General features: G+C 45.5%; 2 protein-coding genes and 1 long non-coding RNA gene across 3 annotated transcripts; 1 reads left to right on the plus strand and 2 right to left on the minus strand.

The window, feature by feature from the left end:
• Window positions 1–407: 407 nt before the first annotated feature.
• LOC125515374 (uncharacterized) lies at window positions 408–2,981 on the minus strand. The gene is made up of 4 exons (XM_087530901.1): window positions 2,916–2,981; window positions 1,734–1,851; window positions 1,243–1,335; window positions 408–627 (listed from the first exon to the last, which is right to left on the minus strand). Coding segments are annotated over exons 1-4 (279 nt in total). The 3' UTR covers window positions 408–625.
• Window positions 2,982–10,388: 7,407 nt separating this feature from the next.
• On the plus strand, window positions 10,389–12,251 carry LOC125512988 (uncharacterized). The gene is made up of 7 exons (XM_048678036.2): window positions 10,389–10,524; window positions 10,604–10,699; window positions 10,781–10,855; window positions 11,054–11,098; window positions 11,212–11,343; window positions 11,436–11,629; window positions 11,908–12,251. Exons 1-7 carry the CDS (start codon window positions 10,463–10,465, stop codon window positions 11,964–11,966), a joined length of 663 nt encoding a protein of 220 aa, XP_048533993.1. The 5' UTR covers window positions 10,389–10,462; the 3' UTR covers window positions 11,967–12,251.
• Window positions 12,252–12,296: 45 nt separating this feature from the next.
• LOC125512989 (uncharacterized) lies at window positions 12,297–19,078 on the minus strand. The gene is made up of 5 exons (XR_007285630.2): window positions 18,801–19,078; window positions 16,418–16,507; window positions 13,862–13,994; window positions 13,154–13,308; window positions 12,297–13,043 (listed from the first exon to the last, which is right to left on the minus strand). It is a non-coding gene; the product is annotated as an uncharacterized LOC125512989 (long non-coding RNA).
• Window positions 19,079–25,018: the final 5,940 nt, after the last annotated feature.

Raw genomic sequence — 25,018 nt, forward strand, 5'->3', positions numbered from 1 at the left:
GGCAAGCTGATGTGGCACAAGATTCAGCCCGGCCCAATTCGGTTTTCTACATGGGCCTAGCCCAACAATTCTAGATTTTTTCCAAGTCAATTCTTGTGGGCTACATGGGCCAAGCCCAATATTTCAGCGTCTTTATTTTTGGGCCTTAGCCTTCTTACAATCATTTATTTTCTATTTTCAATCATTATATTTTAGCGCTGGTCCCACTAGTCATAATGCCATACATCAGTCCCACATGTCAGAAATTTCAAAAATGCTCAGATTTTATTCACAAGTGGTACCCACGGGTCAAGTTTCCATTTCACATCTTTTCAACATACATAATCACTATTTCAAGCATACACTAGTCTTTTACAATCTGTTACAATATTACAAAGGTGCATCTTAAATTGTTCTCACTCGTTAGATTGATCATACATAATCAATATTTCAGACGGAACAGTACAAATGTAGTTCATCAAGTAACACCAAGTCTACTACAATCTGTAGATAGTCTATTACAACCCCAATATGCCTACTGTTACAATATTACAATATTTGCAGTCTATTACAGTCAAACATAGAGACAACTCTTTGCTGAGTAGGGCTATACGGCTTCGAACTTCAAATTTCATAGACCTGGAGCTCCTGTAAAAGAGTGAACACATAGACTACCAGCATTAGATTATTAGATTATTCCTGGACTATCAAAAAATTATATAGTGAAAGAGATCTCATAGAAATGTAGATTTACGGACCAAATATATGATAAAGCAACAGATTCAGTCAACTTTAAAGACCTAGATGTTTGTGATGCATCTTCATAGAACCACAAGAACACTACATATAGTATAATATGATTCTAGGAGACCACAAGAGCATCAATCAGCAGCAGGTATATAGCTAGCAAACTATCTACTAGACATCATCGACACTTGAACCATAACATGCATGTCCAGCACCGAAACAAAAAATGGGACCATAACATGCATGTCCATCAAGGAAACAAAAAATGGGACAAGTACTAATGCTGGATAACATGTACAGGAAGGCCATCCAATGGTTTCAGCCACATCCTAATGAACCAGCAACACTCTAATACTACTAATTACCAGCAGTGAATAAAATAGCCGAATGAGGCAACAACACTTGATCATCGACACAACAGTCAGCAAGGACTCAACCACAGCGCAAAAAGCATCAAAATCCTAACTAACCCATGAAACAAAGCATGGTTGTAGCATAGCAAAGGTAGGAGCTCACAATGGTGGTTTGTGTAGCCGATGTCGAACAGCCTCCGTTCGTCGCTTGCGAGCACCATGCACCTTGGTGCCTTGCATACAGCCTCCTTCGAGTCTGCGAGGGAAAGAACGAGGTGAAGGTTAGTCGCATCAAGGATGCTGCTGTTCTGGGTCAAGCTAAGTCAACAGCATAAGAGATTTTTGTCAAATGAATGAACATATTGCACAATTGTAGTAGTAAGCATGCAAGGAAACAAAACATGGGACAAATATTGATAGCAACAAAATAACCAGGATATGACAATAGCATTAGTATAGATTGTAGTAGCAGTAGTATAGATTGTAGTGACAGAACCACAAGCATGCAATCATGCATCTCATCCAAACCTAAAACTAGAAACAGTAGCAGCCATTCATTTTTATGCAGGTGTAAAACTAAACCATAAGCACTGCAGCATTTGCTAAACATGTCAGCTAAAGAACTCTATCTCGAAAGGCCTAAAAGAAGATTACATAAGAGGGAGGCGAGACGGAGGTAGTTCATGTGCTCGGTACGCTTGCGGATGGCATTCTCGGCATGGATCTGGGCGCCGTCGGTGTTGCCCTTCTCGATGGCCTTCTTCACCTTGAGCTACCTGGGAAAGAGCCACCACCAGCAGTTTGTTATAGTAGCAGGGTCAGTGAACTTTCCAAATATGGATTCAGCAAATGCATAGTGAGTTCACTTGTTAATTAGCTAGTTGAGTTCTACTCATAACCTACAGAGCAACTAAAACGGTGCTTCTATATATACACGCAGCGTAGATGAGAAAAATGGAAGACATGAATTTGATGCTATCTTGAAAGTAAAAAAGAACTATATTTATCACAACTTTGAAAAGTAACTAAATAGTGCAATGGTATAATATTTGATACGGCAACCAGGAAGTGGTACAATACAAATGCTGATTAACCAAATTACAAAAGAGTTCCCAAACATTTGGTGCTCACAGGTAGAACTTAAGAATCATTGATGAATTACTAGTGCAATACAGAGATGCTGAAAACATACCCAAACCCGTTCAAGATTTTCGCACATTTTATTTTTTCAACGTTTTCTATGTAAAGAAGTTGTTTTCTGCAATGTTCCAGCATAATGCCAATACTAGTTCCTTCACCAAGGTACCAGCATAATTAATTGTTGCAGAGCAACTTCATTAATTGATGATGCAGAACAGAGCCTAACTTATTCAGACCCAATTGAGAACCAACTAAAAAAAGTCTGCATCCGTGGCTTCGAACTCAAATAATAATGCACAGAGAAACCAACTGTAAACTGTCTGCATCCATGATTCTAAACTCACTCAATAATACAACTTCATTGGTTATTGCAGAACAAGTAGGTATGTGTAACATGCCCCGCTCAGGGCAGAACGGAGTACGAATGCCCAAGCAAGGAATCAAATAAGCTGGCATTCTTAACGAGCCTACATGGCTGCATATTGTTGGAGTTAAAATCCAGTTAAAATGTTGCACGCTGGAAATCAAAATCTAACACGCTCAAAAGGGACTGCAACCATAATTTTCTCTGAAGTTTGGACTGCCAATCCCAGCTGTGGCATTTCTATGAATTGAAAATTCTTATTGTCTACAAAAAGGATGAAGTGGAGCGTCTAATAGCCTGGCAGATATTGTTAAGTGCACTATTGTTCAGACTTGAGACTTCTCGTTATGCACCACGTCTTGCAGCCTGCACAACACAACAGCAGTCAGTCCATCCATTCCGCGGCGGCCAAATCCAGCCCAAACCCTGATGCTGGGGAGGAGAGATGGGAAGGGGGAGGGGTACCTGACGATGTTCTAGTGCTGCATCTCCTTGAGGAGGGAGATCTCGCGGATGGCGGTGGAGGGGACGCCATCGTCCTCCTGCTGGAGGCATATCTTCTTGAGCGCGATGGTCTCGTTGGTGGCCCCGTCCCTGATCTTCTCCACGTTCTTGTGCTGCGCGCAAGAACACATGCTTGAGAAGATAAGAACAAAAAACAAGATGAATGGGCTGAGCTACATGTGGGGACGTACCAGAGACGCATCATCGACGGAGGCGCCATCGCATCTGAAACCCTAGCCATGGGGACGTTGTCGGGGAAGGACGCACGCAAAAGGAGCAGCACGACCGGCCTTGAGGTCCGGCGCGTCGACGGCCTGCCTGGTGTCGGGCGCCCTCGCGGAGATGCCAGAGGAGGAGGCCGGGATAGACTGCAAGGGTGGAGCACGACGAACATGGCCGTCCCCTCCTCCGAGGAGACGACGGACCCGTCCCTACAGCGCGAGGTGGACGGCGGCCGTCCGAGGATCCCGCAAACCCTAGGTCGCATGCCGTCGTGGTCCGGCCAGCTCGACGGAGCGGCGCGCATCGAAGCACGCGCGCGCCGGCGAGCCAGCCGGCCGCCACGCCGAGGCTGCAGGGCGCTAGATCTGCTGTGGGAGGTGGAGGGAGCGCGGCGCGCGGATCTGGCGTTGTCGGGAAGGGGAAGGAGAGGTGGCGGCGGTGATCTGGAAGGGGAGGAGATCTCTCTCTCTCTCTCTCCGCATATCGGGCACAGCGGGGTGGGTTGGTGGGACACAACGGGTGGGTGTGGGTGGGTGGGTGGGTGGATGAATGGATGGATGTGGGATGAAAAGATGGATGGATGGATGTGTGCCATGTCATCGATCCATGGCACACATGTTTCCACCAATGATGATTAAGCTTATGCAATTGTTTTTTCTTTTCTTTTTTTTCTCTTATATATTTTCTCATCCATACAAATAACCTATCCAATATTTGTTGCAAAACGGCACCACTTCATTTTCAAAAATATTATACCATTGACTAACTCGGGGAGGCTTCGTTGCAACTCTGGCGACCCCCGACGATATTATATCACAACACTGGCGACCCGACAATGCTTCATTGAAACTCCATCGGTCCCGACAATGTTGGATCACAGCACCGGCGGTCCGCGATGATGCTATGTTGCATCATCGGTGACTATTGCCGCACCACCTTCTACTGCAACCCCCGGCGACCTTGCGACACCATCCTCGTGTGCATGAGCGGTGGCCACTACCCGGTAGCCTGCGGCGCCATGCATCACTCCCCCACATCAAAAGTTTTCCAAGATTCAACTACTAGCTATGAACGGTCATTCCCGCCGTTTTGACCGCATTTTGAAACGGGCATAAAAAATCAAAAAAATTGGAAAACCTTCGCATTGTGTCGTCATATGTGACCAAGTTTCCAGGAAAAATAATAAACTTGTAATATGGCAATTATTTTAAAAAAGTGTTCTCGGAAATGAGCTATCATGTGTGAAGATTCATGGCTTTCAAGTCAAATGATCAATCTTATGGCCACATTCATGGCATAGTTTGTTCAGATGATCTCATATTGCGCACAAGGGTGCATATTGGAATTGCAAACAATGTTGCCTAAGGAAGTTTGCATTTTCTTTGGACGAAAAAACCATTTTCCATTTTTCGAGTGCCTAAAAGGAGGTTTTTTTGTGAAAGAACTCCCAAATAATTGTTGCAAAATTGGACCAAATCAATTTTATAAAATACTAGGGCATATTTAATGCACAATTGACCAAATGGTTGGGTGTAAAAAGTTTTGATCCACCTCTCGTGAAAAAGACAAATTTCCGCCAATTTAGTTGGAAGCGGGTAGAATTTGAACTGTAGCTACCTCATAGTTTGCTTTTTATTTTTTTCAAAAATAATTTCTAGGTACATAAGTATCTATTTAATCAGAGAAACACCAAAAAAATTCCAAGATTCAACCACTAGCTAGGAACGGTCATTCCCGCCGTTTTGACCGCATCTTGAAACGGGCATAAAAAATTGAAAAAAAATCAAAAAATTGGGAAAACTTCACATTGTGTCATTATATGTGACCAAGTTACCAGGAAAAATAACAAACTTGTAATACGGCAATTATTTTAAAAAAGTGTGCTCAGAAATGAGCTATCATCTGTGAAGATTCATGGTTTTCAAGCCAAATGATCAATCTTATGGCCACATTCGTGGCATAGTTTGTTCAAATAATCTCATATTGTGCACAAGGGTGCATATTGGAATGGCAAACAATGTTGCCTCAGGAAGTTTTCATTTTCTTTGGACGAAAAAACCATTTTTCATTTTCCGAGTGCCCGAAAGGAGGTTTTTTGTGAAGGAACTACCAAATAATTGTTGCAAAATTGGACCAAATCAATTTTCTAAAATACTAGGCCATATTTAATGCACAATTGACCAAATGGTTGGGTGTAAAAAGTTTTGATCCACCTCTCGTGAAAAAGACAAATTTCTGCCGATTCAGTTGGAAGCGGGTCAAATTTGAACTGCACCTGCCTCATAGTTTGCTATTTATTTTTTCCAAAAATCATTTCTAGGTACATAAGTATCTATTTAATCAGAGAAATACCAAAAAAAATTCCAAGATTCAACCACTAGCTAGGAACGGTCATTCCCGCCGTTTTGATCGCATTTTGAAACGGGCATAAAAAATTCGAAAAAAATCAAAAAATTGGGTAACCTTCGCATTGTGTCATTATATGTGGCCAAGTTCCCAGAAAAATAACAAACTTGTAATACGGCAATTATTTTAAAAAAGTGTATCTCAGAAATGAGCTATCATCTGTGAAGATTCATGGCTTTCAAGCCAAATGATCAACCTTATGGCCACATTCGTGGCATAGTTTGTTCAAATAATCTCATATTGTGCACAAGGTTGCATATTGGAATGGCAAACAATGTTGCCTCAGGAAGTTTTCATTTTCTTTGGACGAAAAAACCATTTTTCATTTTCCGAGTGCCCGAAAGGAGGTTTTTTTGTGAAGGAACTACCAAATAATTGTTGCAAAATTGGACCAAATCATTTTTCTAAAATACTAGGCCATATTTAATGCGCAATTGACCAAATGGTTGGGTGTAAAAAGTTTTGATCCACCTCTCGTGAAAAAGACAAATTTCTGCCGATTCAGTTGGAAGCAGGTCAAATTTGAACTGCAGCTGCCTCATAGTTTGCTATTTATTTTTTCCAAAAATCATTTCTAGGCACATAAGTATCTATTTAATCAGAGAAATACCAAAAAAATTCCAAGATTCAACCACTAGCTAGGAACCGTCATTCCCGCCGTTTTGATCACATTTTGAAACGGGCATAAAAAATTCGAAAAAAAATCAAAAATTGGGTAACCTTCGCATTGTGTCATTATATGTGGCCAAGTTCCCAGGAAAAATAACAAACTTGTAATATGGCAATTATTTTTAAAAAGTGTTCTCAGAAATGAGCTATCATCTGTGAAGATTCATGGCTTTCAAGCCAAATGATCAATCTTATGGCCACATTCGTGGCATAGTTTGTTCAAATAATCTCATATTGTGCACAAGGGTGCATATTGGAATGACAAACAATGTTGCCTAAGGAAGTTTTCATTTTCTTTGGACGAAAAAACCATTTGTCATTTTCCGAGTGCCTGAAAGGAGATTTTTTTGTGAAGGAACGACCAAATAATTGTTGCAAAATTGGACCAAATAAATTTTCTAAAATACTAGGACATATTTAATGCACAATTGACAAAATGGTTGGGCGTAAAAAGTTTTGATCCACCTCTCGTGAAAAAGACAAATTTCCACCGATTCAGTTGGAAGCGGGTCAAATTTGAACTGCAGCTGCCTCATAGTTTGCTATTTATTTTTTCCAAAAATCATTTATAGTAACATAAGTACCTATTTAATCATAAATACATGGTTTGGTGGCGATACGTCGAGGTTTGGGCGGTGGCCGAGGGCCCCATCTCTAGAGCGCGTAAACTCGCATGCCCGCCGCGTGGTCACCGCGTGACCGTGGCGTTGCCATGTGTTCTGGGTGGCCTAGACATGTCTACTGGGTTGGGCACTCCCCAGGTAGGTGCTAGGAAGAAAATTACAACATAAGATTCTCACGAGGAGACTGATCGATGCTCAAACATGAATTAGCAGCCAAGTGTTTGATTAGCGGTACGGGAAATGCACATGGCCAATGGGCGTGAGTTTTGGCTGAGGATGATCATATACTAAGGAGAATGTCTTCACAAATTTTTAGCTCAAAAGGAGGATCCTAGGTGGTACTTGCTTTGCAAAGTACCACGCTGGACAAAAATATGAATGTTGAAGCTGGGCTCAAAATAATGAATGGAGTGAGCTGAAATTTTGTGAAGGATGGTTATTTGGGCATAGGAAAGCATTGTAGAAAATTGATACCATTTGGACATGCCAAAGTGGTACTTCCTTCACAATACTCTTCTATGGACAGAAACTTGGGAAAACTAGTGAGAGAGATTGGATGAATGAAATGAGCTCAAAATTGGTGCAGGTAAGTTACTTAGGTGTGGTCATGCGTTGGTAAATTTTCAGATCATTTGGGTAAGCCTAGCTAGTACTTACTTCACAAAGCTTCTCTCGAGGTAGAAACTTTGGAAATTTCCCGAGAAAGATTTACTAGGAAAATTGAGCTGAATATTATCATGTGGCAATGATTTGGGTATGGAAGAGTGCCTGAAAAGTTTGAGGGTAATAGGAGGGGTCTATATAACACTTGCTTTGCAACGTGCCAATTTGGCCATAAAATATAAATTGAACCTGGGCTCACATAGATGATTTGACTGAGCTGCAATTTGTAGGAGGGTGATAATTTAGGCATATGAAGGAACTGTATAAATTTCATGTCATTTAGAGATATAAAAAAGGTACTTCCTTCACAATGCTTCTAGGTGGACAAAAACTTTGGAAATTTGCCGAGGAAGATTTGCTAGGCAAATGGAGCTGAATTTTGTCATGCGGTAATGATTTGGATAGGAAAGAGTGCCCAAAATTTCTGAGGGCAATCAAGAATATATAAATAGCACTTCCTTCATAAAGTGTTGTTGTGAACAGAATAGGAAAATGAATATTGATGAATTAGTTTTGAACTAGGCAAGGAATGATTTTTACATATTTGATGAAGATATGCCCCAAAGAATTTATGAGATTTTTTTTGGGAATTTTGGGAATGATAGAATATAGGTTGCTTCACAACCTAGGGCAAAAACTGCCACATGGACATGACACATAGGCAAAACTGATGAGATGGCGCCCAGTCATCACAACCCACCACAATCTACAAGGCTATGACCATCTATATTGGTCATTAACAACTAGAAATAAGTCAGCGGACTAGCACTGTTTGCTTTGTGACCATTTCGTGTAAGGAAATTACGACCTTTCTGACCAAAATGGTCGCAATGGTTTAGGGTTTGAAGCCCCCTGAACAGCTTTTGACCAATTGGTCTAAAATGGTCATAAATTTATGACCAATTCTTCGAGGGTCACTGACAGAAGGTCATAAGTTGACATATTTCTTGTAGTGGATCTCCTCTCTCGCGCGTCTTCGGGGTGGGGCGGACCCCAAGGCGTCTGGTGGCGCGACCGATCTGGAATCTGCGGCACGGTGGATGGCGGCAGGCGGCGGGAGGCCGGCCCGTCCTCGGACGGCGACGGCTTGGCACGGCGGAGGCCAGGGCTGCGGGCGCTGCGGATGGCCCTTCAGGCAGCGGCGACGGCTGCAGTCGGTGGCGGCCGGCTTGGCTGCGGTGGCGTGCACGCTGCCTTCAGATCGGCGACGGCGGCATGGAGGGCCTGGTGGTCTCGTCGGTGGCACCTCCGTCCAGATCTGTTCTGACCGGTGCAGCCAGCGGTGGTGGTCATCTCTTCCATTATAGGTGGTCGGCCTAAGGCTGGGTGTTCGGATCTCGGGATTCGTCATCTGGCACCAGCTGCGAGTCGGGGAGACGTAGTTGCCGGTGAAAACCGAGTCGACGGCGGGCGATGGTGGCGTTCCACGTCGTTACCTTGATGAAGGCATCGGCATGTGACTACCGTCGACCCGCTCGTATTGCTCCGGAAGAAACCCTAGGATCTGGTGTTCCAGACCGGACGGTGGCGGCACTGCGGTGTCGTTTCTCTCTTGGGAGCGTCGTTTTGTGGAGCAGCGCTGGAAGTCAGAGGTAGGAGGTGGAGCGGCTTCGTCTTGCACGGAGCTTCGGTGGAGATGTCAAGTCATGCCTGAACGACAGGTGCTTCGCTTGGTCATGCCTGGTCGGCAGGTGCTACGCACGACAGATCCTCCAAGGGCTTCAAGCTGTGTTGGCTGGTGGTACTTGGTAGCATGGTGCTGAGGTGTATCAGTGGCGACCGCGACGTGCTCAGCTATTTGCGTGCAGGGAGGAGGTGCCGTTGGGCGCCGTGGTGGCGTCGACGATAGCTGGACCGAGCAAGGTTGATGCATCAGTACAGTTCTGAAGATGGAGCGGTGGCAGTTGGCGGCGGCGGCCTCTGAGTGCACACCGGACCGGTGAGACCCATGCCCGGCAGGCGTCCTGGATGGGATATCAGGTCTTAGATGTTAGGTTTTGCTGCGATGTCTGTTTGGTATTAGACCCAGACTATCTGCGCCCTTCATCAACTGGATAGAGGTGCTTAGACGGCGGTTTTAGTCTTACTATTGTACTCCCTCCGTTTCTTTTTAGTCCGCATATAACTTTTGTCTGAAGTCAAAGTATCTTTACTTTGACCAAAGTTATAGAAAAAAGTATCAATATTTACAACGCCAAAGGGATATCTTTAGATTCATTATGGAATGTAGTTTCATATTATGTATATTTGATATTGTAGATGTTGATATTTTTTTATACAAATTTGGTCAAAGTTGGTGAAGTTTGACTATACATAAATCTTATATGCGGAGTAAAAAGGAACGGAGGGAGTATTACTTTGTAAGGTCTTGTAAGAATAATTAATAAAGTGGCTGTATGCATCGCCCAGATGCAGAGGCAGGGGGTCATCCTCCTTTTTAAAAAAAATGAATTTCGGTATGGTTTTAAGGTTTTGAAAATGAGTATCCGAGGAGATAATTTAAGAAGTGTGTGTGGCGTGTTTGATGGCTTAGCATCCGCCAAAAGAAAAGAAAAGAAAAGGAGGGAGATGGACTGAAGCGAAAAATTGAGTTTGACCACTGTTTGATTTGAGATTTGAGCGGCGGGCGGGGTATCCAAGGGAGTTGCTGTATGGAGTAGAGTTCAAAAAAAAGGAAAATCTTTTGAGAGGAGACGGTGGCCCGGGGGTATAAAGCAGGCAGCCCCTCCCCTCGCCCATCCCAATCCATCCCACCTACCCCCACCCACACCGGCACCTCCTCTGCCCTAGCAATGGCGGCCGCTTCCTCCCTCCGGAACGCCCTTTTTCCACTCCTCCGCAAGCGCATCGCCATGTACGTCTGCTGCTCGCCCTCTTTCCTTCTTCTTCTTGCTCTTTCTTTCCTGCGTGCTCATGGTCTTGTTGTTGTTCAGGGCGCGACGGATGTCGACGACCGGCACCGGCACCGGGGCAGGGATCACCGGCGGAGGCAGCGGGACCGGAGGGGCGGCCAACTCCGGCGGAGCCAGGTCTTTCTCTTCTCCTTTCCTCTCCTCGCTCCTTTTTATCTCGGGGCAAAAGATTTGAACTTGACCAACATTACGTCGCAGGACGACCGGATCCGGCGGCGCGGCGACCGGCGGAGGCGGGGTGGCGACCGGCGGCGCGTCAAACTCCGGTGGGAGGTAACCTTGGCTCTCCACTTTTACGCATATAAGATGCCGCCGTCTGGGTGCCAAAGGGCCGATCTCCCGTGGGGGTCTTCCGGTTCAGAGGATCGGAAGAATCCATCAATCCTTCCTTGTCCATCTATCTCGTTCTGCTCTCGTGTACTGCAAAAGGCCATTTTTTTTCTGTTCTTGACGTGCACAATGGCATTGCAGGATGGCGGGCGGCGGCTCCGCGGGCAACTCAGGCGGCAGCGGAGGGTAAGAACGACGAACCTCTCCTCCCTCTCGTAGAGCGAAAGATCTTCTGTCCTCGCGCTCGCGCAAAGGATGTCCCTTTTGTATTTCTTAAGTCCTGACCGATGTATCCGCAGGGCGACGGGGCTGGAAGAGCTCAGGAGAGACGCATTGAAGGAGACTGGGCGCCTGCTGGATGTCTACAACAAGCTGTCAGACGTGGACACGAAGCTCCTTGAGGAGCTTGCGCGTTTGGAGAGGGAGAATCTGTAGGATTCTTTTGCCTGCACTACTCCTGCTAGCTGCTCGACTAGGGTGGATCATTGTTAGCTTAATCTCCACTTTTACTTGTTGGTTGCAGGAAGAACAGCGTGAGAGCCAAGGAGAATCGGTCCTCCATCACCTACGGGCTGCTGGGTTCCGGAGCGGCCGTCTTCCTCACCATCTCATCTTGGCTGGGCCAGTACATCCAGGGGTGCGTGGTACATGATGCGGCCAAAGAGGTCGTGGAAATGCAGAGACTTCGCAAGCTTGACGCGCTCATCGATGGCCTAGGTACCCTCCCTCTGTCCTTTCTCTATAGAGATACTACTACTAGTACTACTAGCTAGCTAGCTGGAGACTACTACTAGCTTGCAATGTCACCCACAGCATGCGCATGCAATTGTAGACTAGAGTAGGGCTTTGATGGTTTCCTGACTCCTGTGCGGTGACAGTACAGTACTCCTGCAATTGTAGACTAGACTAGAGTATAGTGTAGTACTACTGTACAAATGCTCTTGGAATGGTTTCTTTCTTGTGGTGAATAGGAAAATGATAATCCGTGAATGCAGGTGAGGAGGGAGCTGCTGACAAGACTGCTGCGGCCAGCGCCAATGTCGACACCAAATGATCGGATCTCATTCAAGCTCAGAGACTCGCCATTCAACCCAAGAGCCCGCTGTTACTCTTTCGGCTTTTATTTTGGTGGTTTGCTGTAATGGCCCACATGCTGTTACTCCTATGTATTGTTACTTCTGAATTCGCAGCTGGCTGTAATGCCACAACCAAATCTTCTTAAGACTTGACATGCATGAATGTATGTGACTGGATAGGATGCCCCCATGCACCTATCTTGTTAAGACTTATTCATCGTAATCTGCTCTACTGTGAGAAAGCCCCCTCTTTATTTGTTTGATTTGCTTTGTGCTGTGCTAATTATCTACTATCTGCCATAATTTTTATGTGTGGTTTGCTTGTTTCTCATCTTTCTTGCTTCAACTACTACTTCAAAGCAATGCATGAATGTCAAAAAACATCTTGTCTTATTTACAAGCTTACAGCTTAGCGTAGCTTCATTTCTAGCCTAGCCTAGCTTAGCCAAATTTTACTAAAGCCACACGGACAGGAAACGAAAAAATTGGTCAACAACAATTGAACAAACTTTAATCAAAAGCATTCAATCTCTCATCTCAAAAAGGGTACATTTTCAGGAACATTACTGCTACAGGAGGTGTATCTCACCATTCACCAATACAACAAATCTCCAATAATCAACAAGACAAATTAAACATCCAAACCGAGACGAAAGCACAAAACATAAATCCATTGTATTTGCAACATCCGGTCCTGGTCGTCAAGGTTTAGCAGTTGTAAACAACCAAATCGAGACCCACGTCGAAGCCAAATCCACATGGGTTAAATCTTAATCAAACAAGGCCTAAATGCCTGTTATGATCTCAGATAGTTGCAATGCAGCAAACTCTCCTCTCCATGTTGAAGCCAAAGCTTCTCCTTTCCTCTAAGCTATCTTCTGCCACGTAACCTAACCAAACCACACTTCTCAAAGACAACCAGGTGTTTGCTAATGTAAGCCGCTGGAGATGTTCACTCCAAAGTCCAAACCTGGCCATTGGCAAATCGGTTCAGATTTAGCACAAATATCCAACCTCTCCGATAGGTATTGCCAAACAAGCTCTAAAGAAGTCATCTGCAGTGAAATGGTGCAAAGAACATATTACCCAACAGAGGGATGGAACAGCACATCGCATACTTGCAACACGGATAGATGAAAAAAAAGGTGTGCCAACAAAAGATTACCAGTCAGAATGGTAAGGAGCGCCTTGGAAGAAAAATAATATATCTTCCCATCTCTCATTGTGTAACCACGGTACAATTAATGCAGAAATAGCTTTGTTGGACACATTTGGCACTGTACGATCATCCTTGTAGCCATCATATTGCCCAAGGAGTACCTAGTCATGCTTTGTAGAGTTAACTAGTTGCATAATATGACAGTGTAATATGAAAGTGTAAAACGAATTTAATTCTAAGCAACAAGAATCATACTTAGTTACCACACCAAAAGTCCAAAGGTGGATTTTATAGTAAGTAGGAATACTACTAGAAGCATAAAAGGCGCAACCTTTTTTCTGATTGCTTTTAAAAAATCTTCTATGTTGTTATTAGCTAATAGCGAGCCTCATACTTTTGTAATGCTGCATAAATATTGCCACCAATGATGCTAAGGAGTTTCTAAGAATTTAACAACAGAAATGGTTCAACGTGAGAACTATGTCATACCAGCTTGGTACAATCAGGTCAACAGACAACCGCAAACTATCTTTACAAAGTCTGGTAAAATATAACAATATTGTAAAATAAATAACATCAAGGGCCCTCTAACTTAAACCTAGTAGGTTGAAAACTGCCGCCTCTTAGAAAAAATTGAATCAAATATACATGTAAACTTAAATCTAGGAAGTTGGCTAGCAGACTGGAATTTATAGACTTGTACCAATATTCAACCTGAAAGCACCCACAATTCCAGAAGAAGATTAATGGGAAGATAAACAATGATGCACTTTAGTCATAGATGCAACAGACTGGTGCCAACTACCAGAGGATGATAAAATCACTGATCTCTAGCATCATCTTGGACCTGAATTAGGAAAGCACATAATTAGAGAAAGGAGATACTGATGGGATGGTGTTTTGCTACAACCGCAAGGGTTAACGATGGTACAATAATGATCACCCATATATGGCATCATATAGTTATTGCATATTGTATGTAGTTTGCACCTCAATGTGTACATACATAACACACTTTGGGGTTTCAGTAAATATAGAAATTGATCTCTCTTTTAATTGATAAATTAAAGGTGTTAGCAGGAATAGTAAACACAATTTTCTGTCAAAAGAATTAAGTCCAAAGATATTTTAGAAGAATAGTAAAGGATTATATACGTTTCACAAGGGCAAAGAAACAATATAAGTAGTGGAAATAGCAACAATTACACCTGCTCAAAATGGCTAGTGTGCACACTATTGCTCCTCATCCGGATGCAGTATTGGTTTACTCTTATGAAGGAGCTCATAATTCTCTTTGTTAAGCAAGTATCACAAAACCTAGATGCTTCCAGATCTATAGCATAGGGAAAATCAAGTACATATACTGCAACAGTAGCAGCTATCTCAACATGCTACCCATCACACAATAACAAACAAATATTTATCTAAGAGATATGTATGTATGAGAAAGACAAAATCAAATATCAATGGTAAACAAAAAAAGGCCGCTAAGGAAATCACTTAGGTTTGAAGGAACTGTTGTTGTTTGAAAACCCATGTGAAGCGTGCTCTACAGAAAAGGAGTAAATAGCATAAAACTACTACTTTACAGGCTAGGGTTCTAAAAAACTACCAGTTTTTAATTTTTCGCTGATAACTACCAAGTCAGGGGTTGGCTGTTTCAAAAAACCCTAATCATAGAATGCTTTAAAATTAATCATGATTATGACAGTTGGGACCCGCATGTAAGAGAACCGTTTGTTTGACCGTTACCTTACATGTAGGGCCCATATGTCAGTATTTTTGTAAGTTCTTTAAAAAAGCAATGAGGTCCCTGTAACTTTTTTAAAAAAGCAATCGGGTCCCTGGCTGTTTTCTAAAAAAGCAATCGGGTCCCTGGCTGTTTTCTAAAAAAGCAATCGGGTCCCTGACTGCTCTCTGAGGAACGGCGCAGGCAGCTCGCCGGCGGCCTGGTCGCGGCCAAGCGAAAGAAGGCGGCGCGGCCGCCGCGTTCCTTGTCGCGAAGGCGGGGTTCTCTAGTCGTTCCTCGTCGCGAAGGCCGCCGCTAGGAACGAGTGTTCCTCGTTTCGCGACGGGCTAGGTGGAGGAGCTCCTTGCCGACAACCGCCGCTGCTCCTGGGCCATTGCGCGGCGCTGGAGGCGGCCAGAGCCTTTGTCCATGGTGCGGCTGGCGGGGGCCCTTGCTCCTCGCGCGTTCCTGGCCATGGCGCGCGGCTCGCGATGGCCCGAGCACCTGACCATGGCGCAGCTGGAGGCGGCCCTTGCTCCTCGGCGCGCTCCCGGCCATGGCGCGCGGCTCGCGACGGCCTGAGCCCCTGGCCAAGGTGCGGCCCGTGCTCCTGCGATGCGGCTGCTCCTCCGCGCGGCGTTCTTCCTTGCCGTCGGTGGGTGGTGGTTGTAGGGGAGAGGAAGAAGAAAGAGACAGAAGGAGAGAAGAGAAGATAAGAGGAACAAGAGGCAACTTACATGTGGGTCCCACATGTAAGTTAACTGTCAAACAAAACGGTCAAACAAACGGATTGTTTAGGAGTGGGCCCGATCTGTCATAAAACGGTTTAAATCGCTAGGAACGAGTGTTTAGGGTTTTTTGAAACAGTCAACCCCTGACTTGGTAGTTATCAGCGAAAAATTAAAAACCGGTAGTTTTTTGGAACCCTAGCCTGTAAAGTAGTAGTTTTATGCTATTTACTCACAGAAAAGGCATTATGCAACCAGTGCAACAATGACTCAATCTGTCCAGCACTCATGGTGGCACCTATCATATTAGATATCCCACACTAAAGGTGCCAGATTTAGGGAAAGCTGTATATACGTTTGCTCAACTATCTATAAGCCGCCACAGTACGAAATTGGAAAACCTGGCTAGATTCAGATGTATTTTCTAGTAACCAAAACTAAGAGCACTTCCATTGATAAGCTAATCCACTAACCAAATCAATAAACAAAAAATAAGCGTATACCAGCACCTAGAAGACACTCATGTGCGAATGTGCAATGTTATGAACAATAGAAAGCAACCAAGAGTCGCTAATTTATTTTATGCTTCATGTCATCAGTTTCCACATATTCTCTTTGCATTTCTTGTAAGTTTATGAGCATGTTTATATTCTAAACTCATGTAAAGCAACATAGCACTCCTTTAGTAAAATCATATTTATCAATGGACCACCTTAGATTTACTATTACAGTGTTGTATTTGGTATCCATCCAACAACGAATACAAGGAAATATATATCTGCATCTGTGTCTGAAAGTTCAAGTAACACTGACCTGAAAACGCTTACAACAACCTGAACACACTTGATCCGTTGATCGTACAATGCTCCATTTCACACAACCATGTTGATAATAGTTGGCAACCTAAAAATTAAAGAAGCTTTCATCACACAAATACACAATGAATACATCGACACAAATACCATTGTCTTGAATAGATCCTCCTAGAACACATAAAGCTTTCCACCATATAGACAAGAAAACCTTGCCTACACAGAAGGGATACTAGCTAAGCCTATTCTAGGTACACTCCAAGCTGCAATACAAACTCTATCATACATGTTATGTTCCCAGTTTTAATGCATAAAGAATGATGGTCAATAAGCACATATTGTTGTAAAAACCATATCCCAATACCAAAGAATAGTAACAATTATTATCATGTAAATTTGTCTCTTGTGTACTCTTTTGCAATTTATAGCTGATAATTGTATAACAGAAATAAAATCTGGAAAATCTAGCGGTGCCGAGGCTATATGAAGTCACAGAAAAAGGTCAGAATAATCCAGAAAATCTCAAAGAAGATGAGGCTGTAGATGTACTGGAGGTGCAATCAGTTATCAGTAGCATGAAAATAGAGAGGGGTGCATTGAATCTGACGGTGGTTGATGCCATCTCTCTTTTGTAAGCGAGAGAATGCAAAAACTTTTTCCCCTCTGTTTTGATGCAACATTAATTAAGAGAAACACTTAAAAGAAAGGAGGTTCAGGTTATTTTTGTATGAATAATTCTTTGTTACACGCAAGAAATTCCCATGCTGGTATATTTGGTCAATACGTGCAGTTTAGTCCAAAAATGAAAAGTTGATGCTACAAATCTAAATAAAACAAATCAAAATGAAAAATGTTGTAATAAAACCGGGAAGATCCTAACCCATCCTTATTTATCTCTCCAACCAAACACATCCTACCTAAGTCATTACCAAAAATCTGTAAGCCTAGATATTCGTAAATTTATTTTAGATTGGTAGATCACTGTAATATCACAACAGCAACAATAAGGAATTAAAAAGCACTAACTTACGTATTAACCAAGAGGTAAATTATCAATAATGTTTGGATATTTGACGCTAGTTTAAGGCAGCTTATCAGTACTGTTATGATATTTAACACTGTTTAAAGCAACTTATTAGTGCTATAGGATACTAAACACAGGTTTAAGACAACCATTTGTTAGCATATTGGCAGTAAAAAAGAAGTATTGGTAGGATATTTAACAGCAATGCAAGGCAACTTATTGCTGTTATTAGGATCTTTAACACTGCTGTAAGGCAGCCTTATAACTTAACAAGTGTTAATAGTATAAATATACTTATCACAAGATAAAAAATTGCAAAACCTATCAAAAAAATTACAGTCTTGTCTACAGTTCACATTGCGGTGTTGCAACAATGTAATACTAATTCTGATGTCATTCTTTCAGCACAAGGGAAGGGAGTTACTACTATCTCATTCGATACTTGGTCAGCCTGGTTGCAAGGAGCAATTGGTAACCTGAACAAAGATAAGCTCCAAGCTTTCCGCGTCTAATGACAGGGTGGAGGAGGAACTAGCAGCCTACCTTCTCTCCCCGGGCTCGGTGTACTTGACAGCCGACGTCACGCACACGGCGGGCGATGCAGGAAATGCCGGATCCGATATTCCGCGCCTTCGTAGCAGTCGTTTCCGCCGACCGGCAGCAATTCCAGCAAAGAAAAAATGACCACCGCCAGCGGGTTCAACCCCGGAGTGCTCAGGCGGGAGGGGGAGGAACAGGAACAGCAGAAGTGGAGGTGGGAGGAGAGGACGTGCTTATCGCGCGCGCTACCAGTTGACTTGTTTAATAGTGGAGGAAACAAATTAAAGCGTAGATAGTGATTTAATTATCACGCGCGCTAGCTGGATCATGCCCAAGCTGCCCCCACAAAATGATTTATCCACAATGGCGACCAAGTCTCTACCTCACAACCATCAAAGTGATGAACCAGGCCATCGAAATATGTGTTGTTCATTCGAGAACCGCAAAATAGATCAGCATGATTAATCTCTACAGAGAATCACTCTTCCATTGGTCCTGTCAGTGATTTTTTTTTAAATTTGTCACATATAATTAACAGAGAATGGTCTTGCACACATACATATATCATGTGTTTCCAAATTAACATGTCTCCAGTATCAATATCAGTGTCATATCAGCCATACATTCAGAGTTTTTTGTTCAAACTCTGAAGCAAAAGACGATATACCAAAACCAGGCAATAGCAGGACAAACCCTAGGAGTACAATCCAACCACATAACCAGTTAATAGCACAGATTGGACCAAAGATCAAATATTCCCAGAGATTGGGGAAGGATTTGGGCAAAGATTCAGAGAGAGGATCAGGGTTAGGGTTCGTACCGTACACTGGTGGGGGATCACCGGGGGTTCGCCGTTGTGGAGCCATCCGCGCCAAGTACCCGCAGCACGGTTGCCTGCTTCTGGCGGCCTCCACCGGCCGCCTGCTTTCGGCGACCTCTGCCGTCCGCCACCGCTGCAGTTGCATCTGAGTCGTGCGTGTGCGGGAGAAGCAGAGTAGCAAGGGCGAGGCTGTTTTCCAACGTGGCTCTTTAATTTGATGTGGCGAATGTCAAAAGTGCCACGGCTGGAGGCCAGACTTTGCTCCGGCGAGCTTAGGACCGGCGGTGGGGGGTATTGCAATGTATCCAACGAGGCTTTAGAAAGAAGTAGGACTCAAATGTTCGTTTTCATAGTTTTATTAGGACTAAAGTGGCACACCTCGAATAGCTTTAGGGCCGGTGGTGGATTTACCTCAAACATGTATGTATGAAAAAAAAATCAAATATCGATGGATAAACAAAAATAGAGCCGATGAGGAAATCACTTACTAAAGTTAGTATAAAGTTGGATCATCTATTTTAAAACGGAGGGGATAGGTTTGAAACAACTGTTGTTGTCTAAAACCCATGTGCATGCTCCTTGATGGCGCAAGATGTCTCTCCAACTTGTTAATCGTCCCGATCCCGTGGCGGAGCTTCCAGTTAAGGTTTGTGCTTACTTACACTTGTTGATTGTGGACGCTTTTGAGTTTTGCCGTGCCCTCGGTATACATGCCAGTGCGGTGCGTTAGGCTGCTTGCAAAATTTTGACATTGTGATCCCTTACGACAGCCCACATCTATGAGTAGAAGTGTCTTGAGGGATCAACGAAAATTGAAGGGGTAACTCTTCGTTTTGACAACTTTTTTGAGCAATGTATTCAGATGGGAAACCCCTTCCTCGTGACCGTTCAAAATATTTTTGCAGCGTGCTCTACAGAAGAGGCATCATGCAACCATGTGCAACAATGAATCAATCTGTCCAACACTCATAGGATAGGTGCCACCATGAGGGGTTTTGAGGAGCCTGATTGTAGACGCTCTAACTCCTTAGAGCATCTCCAACACCGACCCACAAATTTCCTCCTGCACCCGTTGTCCGCGGGCATGGGGATTCAGTTCGCGGTCACGGATGTGAGAGACGATCATCCAAAGTTGCCTGCATACATCTAGCATCCTTGGTTTTTTTAGAAGTCCACACGCTCAAATAGCCGCATACATAGAGTTCAGATGTTCAAATAGCAGCATACATAGAGTACAAATGTTCAAATAGCCGCATGCAGCAGTAGTTCAAATTTAAAAAGAAAAATAAATATTACATTCCAATATTGTTGTCCCCTTTAACCGACCATAGATACTCAATCAGATCTCCCTTCAATTGTGCGTGAGTTGGTCGATGCCAAATTTTTTTATGGAATAAACTCTTAAATGTGGCCGCATTCTGGTCTAGAAATTCGGTAGGATCACCTATGTTTTCAAATTCTAGAGCTGCGACAGCGCCCTCACCCTCATCATTGACGATCAAGTTGTGTATGATCACACAACATGTCATCAACTTCCATAAGGTCTCCAGATCCATTGTTTAGCATGTTCACAAACAACTGCAAAACGACCTTGCAAAACTTCAAATGCTCTCTCGACATCCTTTCTAGCTGCTTCTTGTCTTTGGCAAAGTGAGACTTTTTCTGGCCAACTGGGTAGAGATGGTGCTAACAAAGGTAGCACATGGAGGATACATATCGTAAACCATATAGTACCCATGTTTTGTACTCATGTTCATTGACAATATAGTGGCAAGGAGAAACTTTTCCTTCAGTTAGTCTCGCAAACAATGATGAACGCTGCAGCACATTGATGTCATTGTGAGACCCAGGCATGCCAATTAAAGCGTCCCAAATCCAAAGATCATGTGATGCAACTGCTTCAAGAATGATCATGGGCTTGTTAACCTGATCCTGATATTGCCCTTGTAAAGCCTTCGGACAGTTTTTCCATTTCCAATACATGCAGTCAGAGATCCAGGAAAAACTGGGCACCCTCTTGCTTCTGAGATTACCAAGAACCTCTCAGTGTCTGCCACAGTTGGTTCTCTCAGGTACTGAGGTCCAAACACGTCGACTATAGTATCTCTGCATGTGCTCTCAAACATCCATAGGTACTCGTCCCATAAATCAGTGGTCGTGCCATATGCAAGCATCCGGAGTGCGGCCGTGTACTTTTGGTTACCAAAGAACCCAATCGTTCCAACGACGTCCTTCTTCAAAGCGAAATAGTTATCATAGGACCGGACGCCATGGTACAAATGATGAAAGACAGTCTTGCACGTTTGAAAACGCAAGCGAAAATGGTCAGCGGAGAGTGCACCACGGGCAAAGTAGTCGTCCATCAGTGTCAAATGGCCGTGTGCCCTGTTGCGGTTGAGCACTTGATGAACCTTGATCGATCCCTTGAAACTGAGAACATGCCCCTGCGCACGCTCCACGTCTTCAATTACTGATCGCATCATCGCAGCCTCATATGTGTAGTCCTCCTCGAACGAGCCGTCGGACGAGCCGTCGGACGACTCAATATAGTGCCCGTGTGTGTACTCCAAATCTGTGTAGTCCTCCTCGTCGGGCGAGCTGTTGGACGACTCGACATAGCGCTTGTTTGTGTACTCTAAATTGGAATCCATTGCTTGAAAGAAGAAGGAATGATTTTTTCAGCTCTGGCAATTCATTGAACAGTTGCCGGGCATGGTGAGCATAGCAGTAGCAGATTGTACCTGGCGGGTCGGTCGGAGGAGAGGGGTTGAAGGACGACGAAGGAGAAGTGGGGTGGATCCCGGATGGATCGCTGGAGGTGACGGAGACATAGAGTTCCGGCAGGGGTGTGGCGTGGCGGCCAGGGTGGTGGAGCGGTAGCGAAGGCAAGAGAGAAAGAACGGAGGGGAGAAAATAGGGAGGATGGAGTCACGGGGGCCGTGAAGGGTTTTAGGTGAGCCAGGTGTGTCGAAGGCCTATGTGGCTGTTGTCCGGACTCCCACAAAGCCCCCATATTTGTGTCAGATTTACCGAAAAAAATACATCAGGACCGCTTGACGGAACGATACAGTCCGGTATTGGATGTCAAACCGTGTCTGGACCGCATGGTATTGCGGACGATTCGAGGATCCCCTTTGCGAGAGTTGCTAATTAACTCGCACAGGTTGCTGCCTCGTGAGTTTTCACGCACGGTTTCTTCGCTTGTCGCCTCCACTCTCCTGCTAGTTTGCTGAGGTTGGTGCCTTGTGAGTTGTGAGGACGAGGTTGTGGCATGCAACACATAACGATAGTTGGAGCACAACAAATGGCTTCCGGACAACGGGAGCAAGCATGGCTAGCCACAAGTAGCGCCCGAGCCGTTGCCGGCCATGGCCGCGTTGTCTTCGGTCAGAGCTCACCATGCCAATCTTGGGACTGCACCGGTGGCAGACGACACAGCCGAATCTGCGTATGCTGCTCCATCCAATTAGGATGCACGAGTAACTGCACGCTATGACCCTACAATATATGGACTGGAAAACGACTTTTGAATGGAAATTTGATTCTTTTGTTTCCTGTATACGTATACTACGGCTCACCACTGGAACAGAGTGTATCCGGTTCAACATGGTCGCGAGGTACTGGAAGGTTCTTCTTGAGCGGTGCGTGCTGTCGCGGCGAGGTTCGTCCCTGCGTGAGCGGCGGGCACATGTGCGACTAACTTTATCGCGGGCGCGCCTTGAACTCCGTCGCCGGCAGGCTAGGGGTGCAGACGCCGGGTGCAGCCAGTTTCCATGGTCGAGCGTGGAGAAACCGTGTGATGGTTTGTGGCGCAAAACATGATTGTGATGTGCTTTTTACGTTGAGCTGGTAATCAAGAAGATGCATTATTTTTCAAAGAAAGAGAATCAATCAATCAGGATCAAGCTTCCGGCGAGAAAACGGTGGTAGTAACAACCACACATTCGAAAGATGGTTAATAAACTATTTAGTGCTATGACTGGTGAAAAGGAAAAAAGACTTTTGCAAAGAGAATCGCTACCACGGAGTACCCCAGAAGCAACAGCGAGTGGCTGTGCCTCCGTCTGGGCCGGAGCAGGGCATTGGCATGTTGAGCGCTGTGATTGGCGCAGCCGTCCGTGGTGTATGGTACGCTGCTACGGAGGAGACGCCCCACCCCAGGGCAAGGACCTGGACCGGACCGCAGTTACCAAACTGGTGATTGCTAGCATCAGAGATGCTCCTGCTTCTTTTGACGGCAGTCTGTCCCTTGCCACTTCCGAAGATGGGGTCGTGCTTGCTCCCTCTGTTTTGTTTTTGGGATGACGCTCGAGATTCACCTCTGACCAACACAGCTGGGTGCCCTTCCCTCAAAAAGAATAAAAAAAGCTGGGTGCCCTTCCCTCAAAAAGAAAAAGAAAAAGCTGGGTGCCCAATCACGTCCATGGACCCCGATATCTCTTGGGAGATGAAGCACCACATGAATCAATCAGAGGACCTGGATCACTGAAAATGCATCTTAAGGTTCCATCCACTTCCAGTGCCTGTCCAATCCTAACTCCCCTCCCCGCGTGCTCCCTCCTCGGCGACAACCAAACCCTAGCCATGGGTTTCTTCAACGGCTCCGGCAAGAGCAAGGGGAAGTTCACCCCCGACGCTTCCTCCTCCTTCGCCGCCGCCTACCCACCCCGCCAGGCAGCGCCTGCACATTCCGGTGCACCAGGCGCGGTGGCACTGGCTGTACAGGCAACCAGTGCCGTACCCAGACGTCACGCTGCCGCACGATTGGCATTTGGATCCGCAGCGGATCCCGGTGCCGTGATTGCAGCGGGCGCACATCTAGGAGGTGCGCAGGCGGCGGGAGCTCCTCACGCCGGAGCAGCGTCGGATGCTGGCGTACGCGCCAAACTCCCCTAATTGGGAGGTGTGGTTTGCTCTCGAGCATGAGGAGTAACGCCGCCGCGTCTAGGAGCACCACAACAACCCTCCGCCGTCCCCCATTGTCAAGCTTGAGGAGGAGCTGGCTGCGTACCTGGAGGCACTAGAGGCGGCCATGCAGACCTCCATCGAGGAGGAGCGGCGCAAGGCGGAGGCGGACAACCAGACGAGGCGAGCGGAGGCCCTCGTCCTCTCTGCGGCCGGTGATTGCGTGGTGCCACCGTCGCCGTCGAGGCTCACCCCCTACACCTAAGGCCGAGCCGCCGCCGACGGAGTCGACTGAGCACTACATCTTGACCGGCGAGCTGTGCGAGTGGGTCAGCGCCCCCTGCGTCTGGCTTGGCGCGGCGCCAGCGCAAGAGGCCGCGTACCTTGAACATTGGAGGCAGCGCGCGCTGATGGAGGAGCGCCGACGGCGAGCGGCGCATGCAAAGGGAGTGCAAGGAGGAGAAGCGCCGCCAGAAGGACAAGGAGGAGCGTCGTGCCAGCGCCGGAGCAGCCCAGTCGGCGGTGCAGCAGGGCGACGTGGCCAGGGCCTGTGAGGCGGTATTCCCGTGGGCTAGCCTGGCGCCGGAGCTGGTCAACCTCACGAACGTTGGTTTGAACGACAAGGATGTCTAGAACAGCGTGCATGACGACGTGGATTTTTTAATTTTATGTTTAATTAATGTGTAATGTAAATGTAGACTTTGATCAGCGACTGACCGATTTTAATATTTAATTAAGTTTAAGTTTAAACGTGATTGCTTTTTTTTAAGTTCATGTTTAAAAAATATAGGTCGGATCAGCGTTGGATGCACGCGCCGACCTAAAAAGCTCGTGTCCGTTCAGCCGACGCAAACAAGCTCGTGTCCATTCAGCCGACGCAAAGGAACAAAAGATAGACAAAACAGGCGTCCGGGTCGACGGGCTAGAGTTGCTCTTACCGTTGTTAAGTTTAAATTAAATTAACCAACCGGGCCATCTTGTAGCTGTGTGTTGGCATGCAACAAGGAATGTGATTGGTTCAACATGGTGGTCTGTTGACGCCCACCGGACGGACCGACCGACAGACACGAGCGCCCACCTCTGCCACTGGCGGGTAGCTGTTCCTTTCTCTGCTCCTCTATCTACATTTATCTGACTCCTCTTTCACCAACAGGGAACAGCACAACTTGCTTCAAAAAAAAAATTGGTTCAGAAAACAGCACAACTTGGTCTGGTCCATCAAGTTGGTCTGACCATGACCCAGTCCGCTGCGAGGCCAGACTACCTTTCTGCTAGGCGCCACCAGATCGGCTCCGGTGCCCGCGCCCTCCCTT

Source organism: Triticum urartu, chromosome 6A, assembly GCF_056163025.1.
Source record: "Triticum urartu cultivar PI428250 chromosome 6A, HENAU_Tu73, whole genome shotgun sequence".
In the NCBI taxonomy this organism is placed as follows: Eukaryota; Viridiplantae; Streptophyta; class Magnoliopsida; order Poales; family Poaceae; genus Triticum; species Triticum urartu.

Coding starts and splice junctions, on each gene's coding strand:
- LOC125515374 (XM_087530901.1), bottom strand. CDS start 2,981: ATGGATGGACTGACTGCTGTTGTGTTGTGCAGGCTGCAAGACGTGGTG. Junction 1,852..2,915: donor TGCATAACGAGAAGTCTCAA/GTCTGAACAATA, acceptor TTTCCCAGGTAG/CTCAAGGTGAAGAAGGCCAT. Junction 1,336..1,733: donor CCGTCTCGCCTCCCTCTTAT/GTAATCTTCTTT, acceptor TTTCCCTCGCAG/ACTCGAAGGAGGCTGTATGC.
- LOC125512988 (XM_048678036.2), top strand. CDS start 10,463: ATGGCGGCCGCTTCCTCCCTCCGGAACGCCCTTTTTCCACTCCTCCGC. Junction 10,525..10,603: donor CTCCGCAAGCGCATCGCCAT/GTACGTCTGCTG, acceptor GTTGTTGTTCAG/GGCGCGACGGATGTCGACGA. Junction 11,099..11,211: donor AACTCAGGCGGCAGCGGAGG/GTAAGAACGACG, acceptor ATGTATCCGCAG/GGCGACGGGGCTGGAAGAGC.